The 13886-nt window shown below is 40.9% G+C and overlaps 1 protein-coding gene across 2 annotated transcripts in view; it reads left to right on the forward strand.

Moving 5' to 3' along the window:
* Positions 1-13886, forward strand: part of nup133 (nucleoporin 133) — a 65669-nt gene that overhangs the window by 46728 nt on the left and 5055 nt on the right. For both annotated transcript variants that reach the window (XM_060831885.1, XM_060831886.1), the window contains exons 16-22: positions 1023-1145; positions 5990-6089; positions 7150-7401; positions 7973-8106; positions 8459-8617; positions 9128-9263; positions 12689-12807. In XM_060831885.1, coding sequence (XP_060687868.1) covers positions 1023-1145; positions 5990-6089; positions 7150-7401; positions 7973-8106; positions 8459-8617; positions 9128-9263; positions 12689-12807 — 1023 coding nt within the window. The remainder of the gene's footprint in view (positions 1-1022; positions 1146-5989; positions 6090-7149; positions 7402-7972; positions 8107-8458; positions 8618-9127; positions 9264-12688; positions 12808-13886) is intronic.

A 13886-nucleotide genomic window follows, 5' to 3' on the forward strand; every position in this document is an offset into this window, starting at 1 on the left:
ATTGGTTTGTAAGTCACTTCTGATTAAGGTTTTGACATGGAGAATGCACTATGGTACTAACTCAGCACCTTTATCTCCTGCAGTACAAGTTATTGCTCGTTTTGAAATTTGGCATTTTCAGATTTGTCCTGATGATTATAAGATGGTATTCCTATACTACCAATTGATGATTTATGATAAACACTGTAAGCCAAAGCAGGACTTGTCTTCCTCAGTTATCTGAGATTTCGTCAATTTTTGTAAATTTGTTGGACCTTTTCTTATTCTTGAAGTTTACACTTTTTTTAAAATCACTGCCTAAGTGATGGAAAACCCCACTAACAGCTCTAAATCCACCAACCATGCTGTGCCCTTTATTAACCAATGAAGTAATGATTTTTTTGCTATTTGTATATATTCTTTCTGAAATATTATTATTGTTCTATCCCATTGGTTTTGAATTTCTCCCTTCTGTATTCCTGAAGGTTTATGCTGCCTTCGGACCCAAACCCACAAGGCTGTCTTCTGGATGCCTCTTTTTTTTTTGTGTACAGAAAGAGGGATCTGTCTTTTGATTTTACTGTTGGTCAGATATGTTCCTCTCTGTTTTATTTTTCTCTCAGGCGGCCTGTGCTTTATCTTCCGAGCCTGTGAATATAAGTTCCATTCATTTCAACCATCCCTGATTTAAATCGTAGCAACGACGGTTTATAGTTTATTAATTTACTAGTAGGATTGGAGTGTGCACTGTTGACAGATGGTGAATTGCTTATCTTAGCTGTGCTGTTGGGCTGGTGCATTTTGTGGTTTTGGAAGTTTGGATGTACCTGGTGACATCTGAAACCGTGCACTGCAGGAGTGTTTCTCCTCGGTCTGCCTTCTCTGTGTAAAAGGAAGTGGTCAGAGAGTTGCTCCCTTGAATTTTATAATCAATATTAAAGCAGGTCATTAAGCTCCGTGGTTGATAGTTTGCCTGAAATAGTTTGGCCTGAAGCTTCTGGTTATCCATTATGGCACCACATTTACATCTCTTCTCTGGACAGGTCTCCCAGATTGATACTGCTTTCGACTGTTTATTAGAAGAAGAAGAACAATTTTTGGAGGAGAACCACCCACACTCTCTGGAATGGGCACAGATGGTTATTAGCATTAACAACATCTTGAAGGTAAAGCATCCTGAAAATTTGCAGGTTTGAATCAAGAATTTAATACAGTCGTTTAAACAGTGAGGAAATATTTTGTCTGATTTTCTTTGGAAACAAAGTAAGGAGGGACCAATTGAAGAAAAGAGAGTTGGCCTGAAGTTGAGGCCAAGTTGAGTTTATGTTGATATTGGGGCCCTTGTGCATCATCTAATAGAGTCATAGAATCATACAGGACAAGTAGCAGGCCCTCAGCCCAATTTGTTCAGGTTTACTAAACTAAATTGGGCCCCTTTCCCTCTGAACCTTTTTTTATGTGGAAGTGTTATGAAGATGTGGGTGTACCTTTTAAGAAGGTTAAAAGCAGCAGAACTACTGGACACAGCACCAAGTGTTCTCAATAAGGGAATAATGTATTTAACATTGAGTTGAACAACTTGAGTAGTTCGTTGCCTGGAGACTAAAACAAATTTGAATTTGGCCAATCAGTTTAAATTATGCCCCAATTTTAAAAAATTTCCAATCAAGTTTGAATTGAGTATATTGACAATCTTGAAAGCCAATGACAAAATCCAATGCTCTGGGGTATAAGACTGGGGGGAAATTGAACAGCTGAGAGGAGAACTGACAAGCCCAGCATGTAAACAGACTGCCTGAAAAATAGGTTTCTTAAAAAGGTACCTTTTCGATTAGTAACCTATGACGCAGAAATTCCTAACAAGGAGAAAAGAAGGTCCAAAGACAAGAACCTACAGCTGGGTTTTGAGATGAGAAATGTTGTTTTGTAAATCTTAATTGGGAGTTTTATCAGACTAGTATTATAGAAGGGAAGGTAAAAGATAGGTTAGTGAAAGAAATGTTAAATAGTGGTTAGTTAATTATTCTCTGTTATACTTTAAGAAATAGAGTTGTTAATCTTACTTTAAATAGTCCTTGGCTCCTCAAATGTTTACAGATTACTGCATGGGATAAATATTTTGTGTTGCTGATTTTAAATTAAGAAGGAGGGTTTACCCTGTGTTGTAATAGAAAGTGTCATACTGTTTCTGTCTCCACCTTGGCATTCTGTTCCAGTGTGACCCATTCAGAAGTGTAGAGCAAGTTGGCTTCTGACCCTGTAGCACAAGCTGTCAGCTGGCTAGGAGAAAGTGGATAGCTAATTTAAAATTTTGGTTTTAGCTTCTGTTGCTCCTCTCTTCTCCTGAAGGTCATATTCTATTTTTAATCTGTAACCTGCATCTTAAACCTAGTAAGTGAAAGTTCACTTCACTGATTAGGATCCCTCTTCTATGCACTCCTGTCGCACCACCATAACTATCAATGGTTCTACTGTTATTAGGACAGTCCCAGTGGTGTAGGGAAAGTACCTCTCTCAGGTACAGAGATGATGGTATCCTTTGAATCATAACCCAGGCGCATGTTCATGGAGGCAATATTGGACAGTGTGTTTACCTGTTTGACTTGGAGTTCTCTTAAAATGCGATTCTATTCAAAAATGCCCTCATTTCCACCAGTCCAAATCTAATTGGCATCTTGAGTTCCTGTTCTGGTCTGTTCAGCAATGCTTTGTTTATACTGTGGCCTACCAGCCACCAGAAGTTTTAACAGAACCAGCTGTTAGATTAAGAAAACAGAGGGAAATTGAGAAACAGACTTGTAAGGAGATCTCAGCTATCAGTAAGAATAATAGGGTGGTTATGGTAGGGGATTTTAATTTTCCAAACATAGACTGGGACTGCCATAGTGTCAAGGGTTTAGATGGAGAGGAATTTAAGTGTGTACAAGAAAGTTTCCTGATTCAGTATGTGAATGTACCTACTAGAGAAGGTGCAAAACTTGACCTACTCTTAGGAAATAAGGCAGGGCAGGTGACTGAGATGTCAATGGGGGAGCACTTTGGGGCCAGAGACCATAATTCTATTAGATTTAAAATAATGATGGAAAAGGGTAAATCAGATCTAAAAGTTGAAGTTCTAAATTAAAGAAAAGCCAATTTTGACGGTTTTAGGCAAAACTTTCAAAAGCTGATTGGAGGCAGATGTTTGCAGGTAAAGGGATGGCTGGAAGATGGAAGCCCTTAGAAATGAGATGATGAGAATCCAGAGAAAGTATATTCCTGTTAAGGTGAAAGGAAAGGTTGGTAGGTATAGGGAATGTTGGATGACTGAAGACATTGAGGGTTTAGTTAAGAAAAAGAAGCATATGTAAGGTATAGACAGGATAGATCGAGTGAATCCTTAGAGTATAAAGGACATAGGAGTATACTTAAGTGGGAAATCAGGAGGGTAAAAAAGGGACAGGAGATAGCTTTGGCAAATAGAATTAAGGAGAATCCAAAGAGTTTTTACAAATACATTAAGGACAAAAGGATAACTAGGGAGAGAATAGGGCCCCTCAAAGGTCAGCAAAGCAGCCTTTGTGTGGAGCCGCAAAAAATGGGGGTGATACTAAATGAGTATCTTGCATCAGTATTTACTGTGGAAAAGAATATAGAAGATATAGACTGTAGGGAAATAGATGGTGACATCTTGCAAAATGTCCAGATTACAGAGGAGGAAGTGCTGGATGTCTTGAAACGGTAAAAGGTGGATAAATCCCCAGGACCTGATCAGGTGTACCCGAGAAGTCTGTGGGAAGCTAGAGAAGTGGTTGCTGGGCCTCTTGCTGAGATATTTGTATCATCGATAGTCACAGGTGAGGTGCCGGAAGATTGGAGATTGGCTAACGTAGTGCCACTGTTTAAGAAGGGTGGTAATGACAAGCCAGGGAACTATAGACCGCTAGACCGGTGAGCCTGATGATGGTGATGGGCACGTTGTTGGAGGGAATCCTGAGGGAGAGGACGTACATGTATTTGGAAAAGCAAGAACTAATTTGGGATAGTTAACATGGCTTTGTGCGTGGGAAATTATCTCTCAAACTTGATTGAGTTTTTTGAGGAAGTAGCAAAGAGGATTGATGAGGGCAGAGCAGTAGATGTGATGTATATGGCCTTCAGTCAGGCATTTGACAAGGTTCCCCATGGGAGACTGATTAGCAAGGGTGGATCTCATGGAATACAGGGAGAACTAGTCATCTGGACACAGAACTGGCTCAAAGATAGCAGAGGGTGATGATGGAGGGTTGTTTTTCAGACTGGAGGCCTGTGACCAGTGGCGTGCCACAAGGATCGGTGCTGGGTCCTCTACTTTTTGTTATTTACATAAATGATTTGGATGCGAGCATAAGAGGTACAGTTAGTAAGTTTACAGATGACACCAAAATTGGAGGTGTAGTGGACAGCGAAGAGGGTTACCTCCGATTTATATCAGGATCTGGATCAGATGGGCCAATGGGCTGAGAAGTAGCAGATGGAGTTTAATTCAGATAAATGCGAGGTGCTGCATTTAGGGAAAGCCAATTTTAGCAGGACTTATACAATTAATGGTAAGGTCCTAGGGAGTGTTGCTGAACAAAGAGACCTTGGACTGCAGCTTCATAGCTCCTTGAAAGTGGAGTCACAGGTAGATAGGATAGTGAAGAAGGCGTTTGGTATGCTTTCCTTTATTGGTCAGAGTATTGAGTACAGGAGTTGGGAGGTCATGTTGTGGCTGTACAGGACATTGGTTAGGCCACTGTTGGAATATTGCGTGCAATTCTGGTCTCCTCCTTCCTATTGGAAAGGTGTTGTGAAACCTGAAAGGGTTCAGAAAAGATTTACAAGGATGTTGCCAAGGTTGGAGGATTTGAGCTATAGGGAGAGGCTCAATAGATTAGATTACTTAGTGTGGAAACAGGCCCTTCGGCCCAACAAGTCCACACCGACCCGCCGAAGCGCAACCCACCCATACCCCAACATATACCCCTTACCTAACACTACGGCCAATTTCGCATGGCCAATTCACCTGACCCGCACATCTTTGGACTGTGGGAGGAAACCGGAGCACCCGGAGGAAACCCACGCAGACACGGGGAGAACGTGCAAACTCCACACAGTCAGTTGCCTGAGGCGGGAATTGAACCCAGGTCCCTGGCGCTGTGAGGCAGCAGTGCTAACCACTGTGCCATAGGTTGGGGCTGTTTTCCCTGAAGTGTCAGAGGCTGAGGGGTGACCTTATAGAGGTTTACAAAATTGAGGGGCATGGCTAGGGTAAATAGGCAAAGTCTTTTCCTTGGGGTCAGGGAGTCCAGAACTAAAGGACATAGGTTTAGGGTGAGAGGGGAAAGGTATGAGACCTACAGGACTTTTTCACACAGGCGGTGGTAATACTTGTATAGAATGAGCTGCCAGAGGAAGTGGTGGAGGCTAGTACAACTGCAACATTTTAAGATGGGTATATGAATAGGAAGGATTTGAAAGGATATGGGCCGGGTGCTGGCACGTGGGACTAACTTGGGTTGGGATATCTGATCGTCATGATCGGGTTAGACCGAAGGGTCTGTTTCCATGCTGTACATCTCTATGTCTTTATTACTCTATATAAAACAGTTTGCCCACTTCCTTGTCTGAAAAGGCCGTTAGCCCAATGGGGATTGTACGTATGATTTAACTGATTCATTGAGCTACTAGTCCAGACGGTTCAAGATTTTCAACACCTCAATCAAATCTCTCTGCCTTTTCAGGAGAACAGCTGCAGTTTCTCTTACGTATTAAAGTAACTGAGTCACTCATTCCTTATACTAATCTTGTAAGCATTTCCTATACCCTTTATAACACCTTTGCATTGTTCCTAAAATGTGGTGCCTAGAATGAGACATGATTCTCCAGTTGAGACCTAACCACTGTCTTTAAGAGTTCACTCTAACTTCCTTGTTTTTGTGCTCTGTTTATTTACAAAGCCTCAGATTCCATGTCTTTATAAAAGTGTTTCTCTTTCATTGATGTGCAGGATATGTTGCATGCGGCTGTCCACCACCGACACAATAAAAGCTCATTTTACAAGTTCCAAGAAGAGACTGAGCAAGAACCAGAATACATTCCCTGGACAGGTGAGGCAGGGCTGTGTTGCTGATGGGATAATTTCAGTGGATTTTTCCAAAGATGCAGTAGATTTCAGAAGGACACTTGTGGTGCAGTGGTAGAGTTCATACCTCTGGTTCGGGTTCATGTCCCACCTACTTCAGAGGTATGTCATGACATGTTTGAACATGTTAATTAAAATATCTACACTGATTTTAGTGGTTCAGTCTGGAATGACTATCCTGCTTTCTAAATTAGAACTCAATTTAAATTTGCTAAGGTAGTTGATAGCTGTTCATGACAGTAATATGGTGATTAAAAAGTAGACACATTGCACGAGAGATGGAGTGTGTAGGTTCTGCCGATTTCTTGAGGAATTTGTTCATTGGCTACCTTGAATTGTCACTTTTCCAGTAACTAGTGGGTACCCCCTTAAACCCCACACCATCCTGACTTGGAACTAGATTACCATTCTTTCACTGTTGCTGGGTCAAAATCCTGGAACTCACTCTGATAGCATTGTGGGTATTTGTACAGCTTGTGGGCTGCAATAATACTAGCTTATTGCTCCAACCAGTGATAACCCTCTTCTCATGAAAAACTAAACAAAACAAAAAGTCGCTAGAGTAAGAGTGATGTGCTGTGCATCAGAGGTGCTCAATACCAGATAGGGTAGCAGAGTCTGTCTGTGAACAGAAATTTTGAAAATTTGCATCAGAGAAGATTTAAAAACAAAAATTTTGAATTATGATCTGGGCCGTGTACTCTGCAAGCTGTGGAAGCAGGTTAAACAGAAGCTTCTTTAAGAAAATAGAATGGATACTTGAAAGAATCACAGGCCTATATGAAATGCTCAGGGGTTAGAGATTTCTTGCAGAGTTCTTATAAAGAGCTAGCTCAGCCACAATGGATGGAATGGTGGAATAATTGTATGATTTTATGAACGTTAATTATGCTTTGAGAGGGTCATTTAACATGGTGCTACTGTTAACAATTCAGTTGTTACTTGTAATCCAGTGTACAAATGATTTGTGATTTGAGTTTTGCGTTTACATCTCAATAACTTTGTTTATTCTTAACTCTTTGAAGCATCCAGTGGTCCATCAGGCGTGAGGTGTGTGATTTTACGGCAAACTGATGTTGCTTTGAACAAGGTGTACCCACAAGTCGACACTAATTTACGCAATGCCCTTCTCGAACAACTAGTGGTATTGATTGATTTCTATCTGGATGGATATGTTTGTCAACTCAAGTCAGTGGACAGACCCAGTCAACAGGAAAGATATAATAAACTAGATTTGGAATATACGCAGAAACGCTCGCATCTTCTGACACAACTACGTACGTACAACAGTCCAGTTTTGAGGTTTTTGTAGGCTTGGAGAAGGTTGAGAGAAGAATTTAATGACAAGGCATTTTAAAACAATGATGGAAATGCTGGACAGAATAGAGAGGATGTTGATTTAAAGTGAATGGCAATAGGAGGATATCCGGTCGGCATGGACAGGTTGGGCCGAATGGTCTGTTTCCATGCTGCACATCTCTATGACTCTAATGTGCAGTAAGTGATTCGATAGGCAAGCAATGTTACGTTTATTGCAATAAGATTTCAGTAGAGAGCAACAAAATCCTGTTTGAATTGTACAGAGCACTGGTGAGACCGCGCTTTAAGTACTGTGTGCAGGTCTGGTCCCCTTGTCTAAGGAAGGAAACACTTGATGTAGAGGGAATGCAGTGGAAGTTTGCCAACGTATCTCACCTCCACGATGTTTATACCTAGTCATGTACAGCTGTGTGATATTATTGCAATTATGCCTGGATGCTGGAGTCCTTGCATGGCAGTGTGGGAAAGTGTGATTTGCCCAAGAACTTTTGTTTGAGAAATGTGACTTTTTAATGTTTCTTCTTTTAGTTTCTCTCGGACAATACCAGTTGACTGCTTCACTAGCAGAAAAGTACTGTGATTTTGACATCCTGATACAACTGTGTGAACAAACTGATAACCAGACCAGACTGCAGCGGTATCTGAACCAGTTTGCAGATCAGGTGCAGCCTTTCTATCCCTCTTGTTGTTCGTTTTTCCTTTTGAGTTGCAGTTTTTAAAATCAAAATTGGTAATAATTGAACCAACTTGCATGTACTTGTAGTCTTTCATGACCCCTGAACATCAAAACATTTTACATTCAATACAATACTTTTGAATTAATTGTTATTGTAAGATAGAAAACGCAGCAGCCACTTACACACTGAAAGCTCTCAGACATAAATTAAATACATGCACAGGGAACATTGTAACATGTTTGTGTTTGACGTGAACCGGTTTCAGGCTTCTATCAATGTCAAAGAGATCAGGCACATAAAGGGAAAGACTGATGCAAATTTTCATTTCTTTGAATAGAACTTTTCCGACTTCTTATTTCGTTGGTACATGGAAAAGGGCAAAAGGGGTAAGCTTCTGTCACCACCAGTCTCCCAGCATGCAAACCTGGCCAGCTTCCTGCAGTCCCACGAACATCTCAGCTGGCTTCATGAGATTAACGTGCAGAACTTTGAAAAGGTATTGCATTAGATCTTCAATGTGAACTCTTGGAAAGAAAAATCAAATTGTGTAAAAGCTGAGAATATGGACCTGAACAGGGAAACATCGATGTTTTGGAGGGAAATTCTCCCTCAAAGGCCCAGTTTTCCCCTCCAAGAGGGGTTTGAGTATAGTTGGTACGGTCAGCATTAACTGGCCACCCCTGATTATCCTGAGTCAGTGCTACTGGCTGAAGAAAGTTCCAGCATGTTAACCAATGGCCTTTCAGGTAGTGTTCTTCTCTCTGATGTAGGTTATGAAGCTGAAGCACTGCTTGTAACAGTGGCAATTTTTTTTGGCCATCCAAAGTATAAACCAGATTTGCTCTACCCAGCTGTTGATGCAGTGGTTGTTGAGCACAGCCTTGGATTTGTTTGCTGTCTTGGCTGTTGCATGGTTTTAGGGGAACTGAGGGGATTTGGGAAGGGAATAAGACATGATTACTTAATGGGAAAGTAGTCACCTAATGTTAATTTTGCCTTGATGCAGGCTTACAGAACATTACTTAACCTTGCTAATATGGAGACACGGTATTTTGCAAAGAAGAAAACTCTCCTGAGTCTCAGTAAACTGTCCGCGTTTGCTTCTGATCTCCCCGATGACCATTTGCAAGAAAAGATGGAGGGTAAAGTCAGTTCTTTCAATGTTGTTACTTTTTTTCTCATGTTTATTTGTGGTGGCTGCTGAATCATAGATGCCAGTGTTCTTCATAATAAGTATCAAACACTTTGATACCTTTGTCTTCTCAATACAAACTTCACGTCTCCAGTGCTATGTTCCTAGTGTTATGACAGAGTTAAACAGCACCACCCACCCCCCCCCCACCTTAAACCTGCAACACAGAAATGATTTAACCCATGCTGTAACCTGTTAAAATTAGAGAGGCCAAGAACTATTCCAAAAGTCACTATTTTAAAGTAGAAAAAAATAAGAACTTTATTCTTTAAGTCTAACATAGGATATTAACTAACAACTATTTACAACTCCTCCTTTCTCTTACCTATCTTTTACTTTCCCTTCTATAATACTGTTCCGATAAAACCCCTGATTAAGATTTATGAAAAAAGTTCAAATTTCAAAACCAGCCAGCTGTCAAATTTTTTCTTTATCTTCCTCTGCGTTCTATTCTTAGCAATATCTGTTTCACAGGTCATTGATAAAGTTTCCATTAAGAGAGCTATTCTGTGGGCAGTCTGCAGGTGTTGGTGACATGGCAGTTCTCCCCAATTTGGTCAACGTGTTTAATATTTATACCCCAAAGCATCGGATCATTTCATTGGTTTTGATATTATCAAAATACCAAATTCAAACTTGATTGGAGTTTAGTATCTTGGGGCATAATTTAAACTGACTGAATTTGAATTTTCTTGTCTCATGGGCAGCATGGTGGCACAGTGGTTAGCACTTCTGCCTCACAGCACCAGAGACCTGGTTCAATTCCCACCTCAGGCAACTGTATGGAGTTTGCACATTCTCCCTGTGTCGCCGTGAGTTTCCTCCGGGTGCTCCGGTTTTCTCCCGTAGTCCAGATATGTGCAGGTTAGGTGATTTGGCCATGTTAAATTGCCCATAGTGTTAGGTGGGGAATGGGTCTGGGTGGGTTGCGCTTCCACGGGTCGATGTGGACTTGTTGAGCCGAAGGGCCTGTTTCCACACTGTAACTAATCTGATATAAGTAATCTAATCTTTTTAAAAAAACCCAGATACTGCTAGCTGCTAGACTAAATGTTACATTGTAAATTTTCTATTTCTCTCTGTGCCTAAGTCCTTGCTAGCTTTCAACTCTTTTGAAGGTATACCTTCACAACACTAATAGTCCCATGCTGATAATGCCTAAATATAGAGGGAGCAGGAGGAGGCCATTCAGTCCCTCAAGACTGCTCCACCATTCAGTGAGATTCTGGCTAATCTGTCAGGAACTTTGAATCCCTATTCCGGACTACCCTTGATAACCTTTTCACCCTTTTGCTTAACAAGAATCTGTCCATCTCTGCGTTAAACATATTTAAGGACCACTGCCTTTTCAGCAAGAGCATTCCAAAGACTAATGAGAAAAAATGTTCCCTCATCTCTGTTTTAATGGGTGATGTCTCGTTTTTAAATTGAGACCACTAATTTGCAAATCTCCCAGAAGCAGAATATCCTCTCTGCAATCATCCTGTAGAGACCCCTTAGGATTTTGTGTATTTGTCATGTCACCTCATACTCCTAAAAAAAAAATCCAGTGATATAAGCCCATCCTGTTCAACTGTACCTCCATGAGACACCTTGACCATTCCAAGTATTAGTCTGGTAAACCTCCAGATGACTTCCTTCGTGTTTATATTCTCCTTTAAATAAGGGGACCAATATTGTACATGGTATTCAAAAATAATCTAAAACAGAATTCGTAGTGAGACTGAGCCAACTTTCTCTCACCAAGGTGTATGACCTTACACTAGGAGTGCTGGGCTCAGTACAGAGCTAATTCCACTGCCATCACCGTCCCTTGGGGGTATGGGGTTCAGTTCAGGATTGGCCCAGCATCCTTCAATTCTAGTAGGAACTCATCACCTCTGTCTTTCAAATATTCATTGGACCCCTCACAATCTTCTATGGTAGAAAATTCCAATTCCAAAGTGTCTCAATTGTCTGAGCAGGGTTTGGGGTTCAAAGCACCCTCCCATCTGTCCTGAAAGGTTGACTCCATATTTCTGGACCGCTCCAAAAGCGGAAACATCCTTTCTATGTCCACCTTGTCGGCACCATTCAGAATTCAACCAAGTCAACCCTCACTCTTCTAAACTCGAAGTGGAAACCAACTCAATCTGTCTAACGTTTCCTGATCAGCCAAGCCATTCATTTCAGTTTTCAATCTAATAAACCACCTATGTGTGTCTAATGTGTTTTACATCTTCCTTTTAAATAAGGAGACCAAAATGGCATACACTTTTCAAGATGTGCCCAGTATAAATTTTTTTATTCATTCACAGGATGAGTGCTAACAGCTGGACCAGCATTCCCTGCCTATCCCTAATTGCCCAGGGAGCGGTTCAGAGTCCACCACATTGCTATGGGTCCCCAGAACGTTACCTGGAACTTTGGATTAATAGTCTAGTGATAATACCAGTAGGCTATTGCCTATCCCTTGAAACTGAAGCATAACATTTTTGCTTTTATGCACAGCTGTTTACAATCTGACATTTTCAACACTTTTTTTCCTTGGACTTAGAATGGGAGTCTCCAATCCACTGTTAGCATATAGCTTGTTGGCATTGTCTCTAAGTACAAATATCTTGTACTTTTTTCTGTAAGACAATCTGGACCCTTTAAGCTCTGACAGTCAAACCACACAGACTTTGTGGTCAGGCAGACTTTAGAAAAGGTTACATGATTGTCTTAGACCTTATAACTGTCCCATTGTCTACCTACTAAGACTTTTGAGTATTTCAGACTCCTCAACAAAGCAAATAGATACCATCTTGTCACCAAGGGTATATGATATGTTAAACAAGAATATCTTAAACATATATTAGGAATTTTTAATTTTTTGAAAATTTCACACTTCACAAAAACAACTTTGTTCTTATGTAGTTTTACTTTTTACCTATGTTTCTTTTGTGTGGGGAAATTAGTGCTGCTTAACCTAGTAGATTAATTTAGGATATCTGGTCAGCATGGACAAGTTGGACTGAAGGGTCTGTTTCCATGCTGTACAACTCTATAGCCCTACGACTTTCATTCCTTTCATAATAAAGGGTAGCAATCTATTGGCCAACTTTAGTTCTTGCTGTACTCTCATATATTAATAGTAGTGGGTTTAGTTTTCTGAGCCTAATGGATGAAGGAGTGTGCCAACAACCTAAGTTAACTTAATTCTTAGTTAGAAATAGTAGTGGCACTGTTTACTGTGCAGTACTTGACTGGGAATGTTTTTCATCCAAAGTTGTAAAATTTGGTCACAGCAGTGAAACTCCTTATTGATGCTTGGCAAGCAACACTTTTTCATGTTTCCAATGCCTTGATCATGCTCTTTCTAAAGTAATACCTTCATTGTACTTTTTCTTACAGATTTGACAGCACAGGAAAGGTATTTGCTTCATCAAGAGACCTTGCCAATGGAACTGGTAAATAAGAAACAGTTCAACATAGAAACCATGCCTGTATTAACTGCTTTACAGCTGATCCACGTAAGTACAGAGGGCATCTTTAAGCACAAAACTTTTCATAATTTATCCAAGTGTCCAAAGTCAACAGGATAGCATGTCTGAAGTATTTGCAGAAAGGACACTAAAACCATAAGGAATGTACAGTCCAGGTTTACCAGGATAGGAATTAGTTATGAGAAGTAACATATTTCATGGGATTGTTCCCACTGGAACAGAGAAAGGTAAGAGATTTCTTGAAGATTTTGTTTTAACTATTAAGAGAACAAGAAAGATCGCTCCTGTCATAGATGTACAGCATGGAAACAGACCCTTTGGTCCAACCTGTCCATGTCGACCAGATATCCCAACCCAATCTAGTTTCCACCTGCCAGCACCCGGCCCATGTCCCTCCAAACCCTTCCTATTCATATACCCATCCAAATGTCTCAAATATTGCAATTATACCAGCCTCCACCACTTCCTCTGGCAGCCCATTCCATACACGTACCACCCTCTGTGTAGAAAAAATTGCCCCATAGGTCTCTTTTATATCTTTCCCCTCTCACCCTAAACCTATGTCCTCTAGTTCTGCACTCCCTGACCCCAGAGAAAAGACTTTGCCTATTTACCCTATCCATGCCCCTCAATTTTGTAAGCCTCTATAAGTCACCCCTCAGCCTCCAATGCTCCAGGGAAAACAGCCCCAGCCTGTTCAGCCTCTCCCTATAGTTCGGATCCTCCAACAGCTTCGTATTCCTTGGCATTGCACATCTAAATACTATTTAAACTGTTGTGAGGGTTTCTGCCTGTACCACACTGAAAGGTAGAGTTCCTGCGTGAAAATATTTTTCCTCACATCCCCTCTAAACATCCCTTCCCTTGTCTTAAATTTGTGACCCCTGGTTATTGATCCCACTGCCAAGGGGAAAAATATAGATATATGAAAGATGGTTGTGGTTATTGGAGGTCAGTCATCTCAGCTCTCAAAAATCATTGCACAAGGTCCTTGGGGTAGTCTCCTCGGCCTACCTGTCTTCCTGATGAAGGGCTTTTGCCCAAAATGTTGATTTTCCTGCTCCTTGGATGCTGCCTGACCTGTTGTGCTTTTCCAGCACCACTCT

The sequence above is a fragment of the Hemiscyllium ocellatum genome, chromosome 10 (genome assembly GCF_020745735.1).
Source record: "Hemiscyllium ocellatum isolate sHemOce1 chromosome 10, sHemOce1.pat.X.cur, whole genome shotgun sequence".
Lineage (NCBI taxonomy): Eukaryota > Metazoa > Chordata > Chondrichthyes > Orectolobiformes > Hemiscylliidae > Hemiscyllium > Hemiscyllium ocellatum.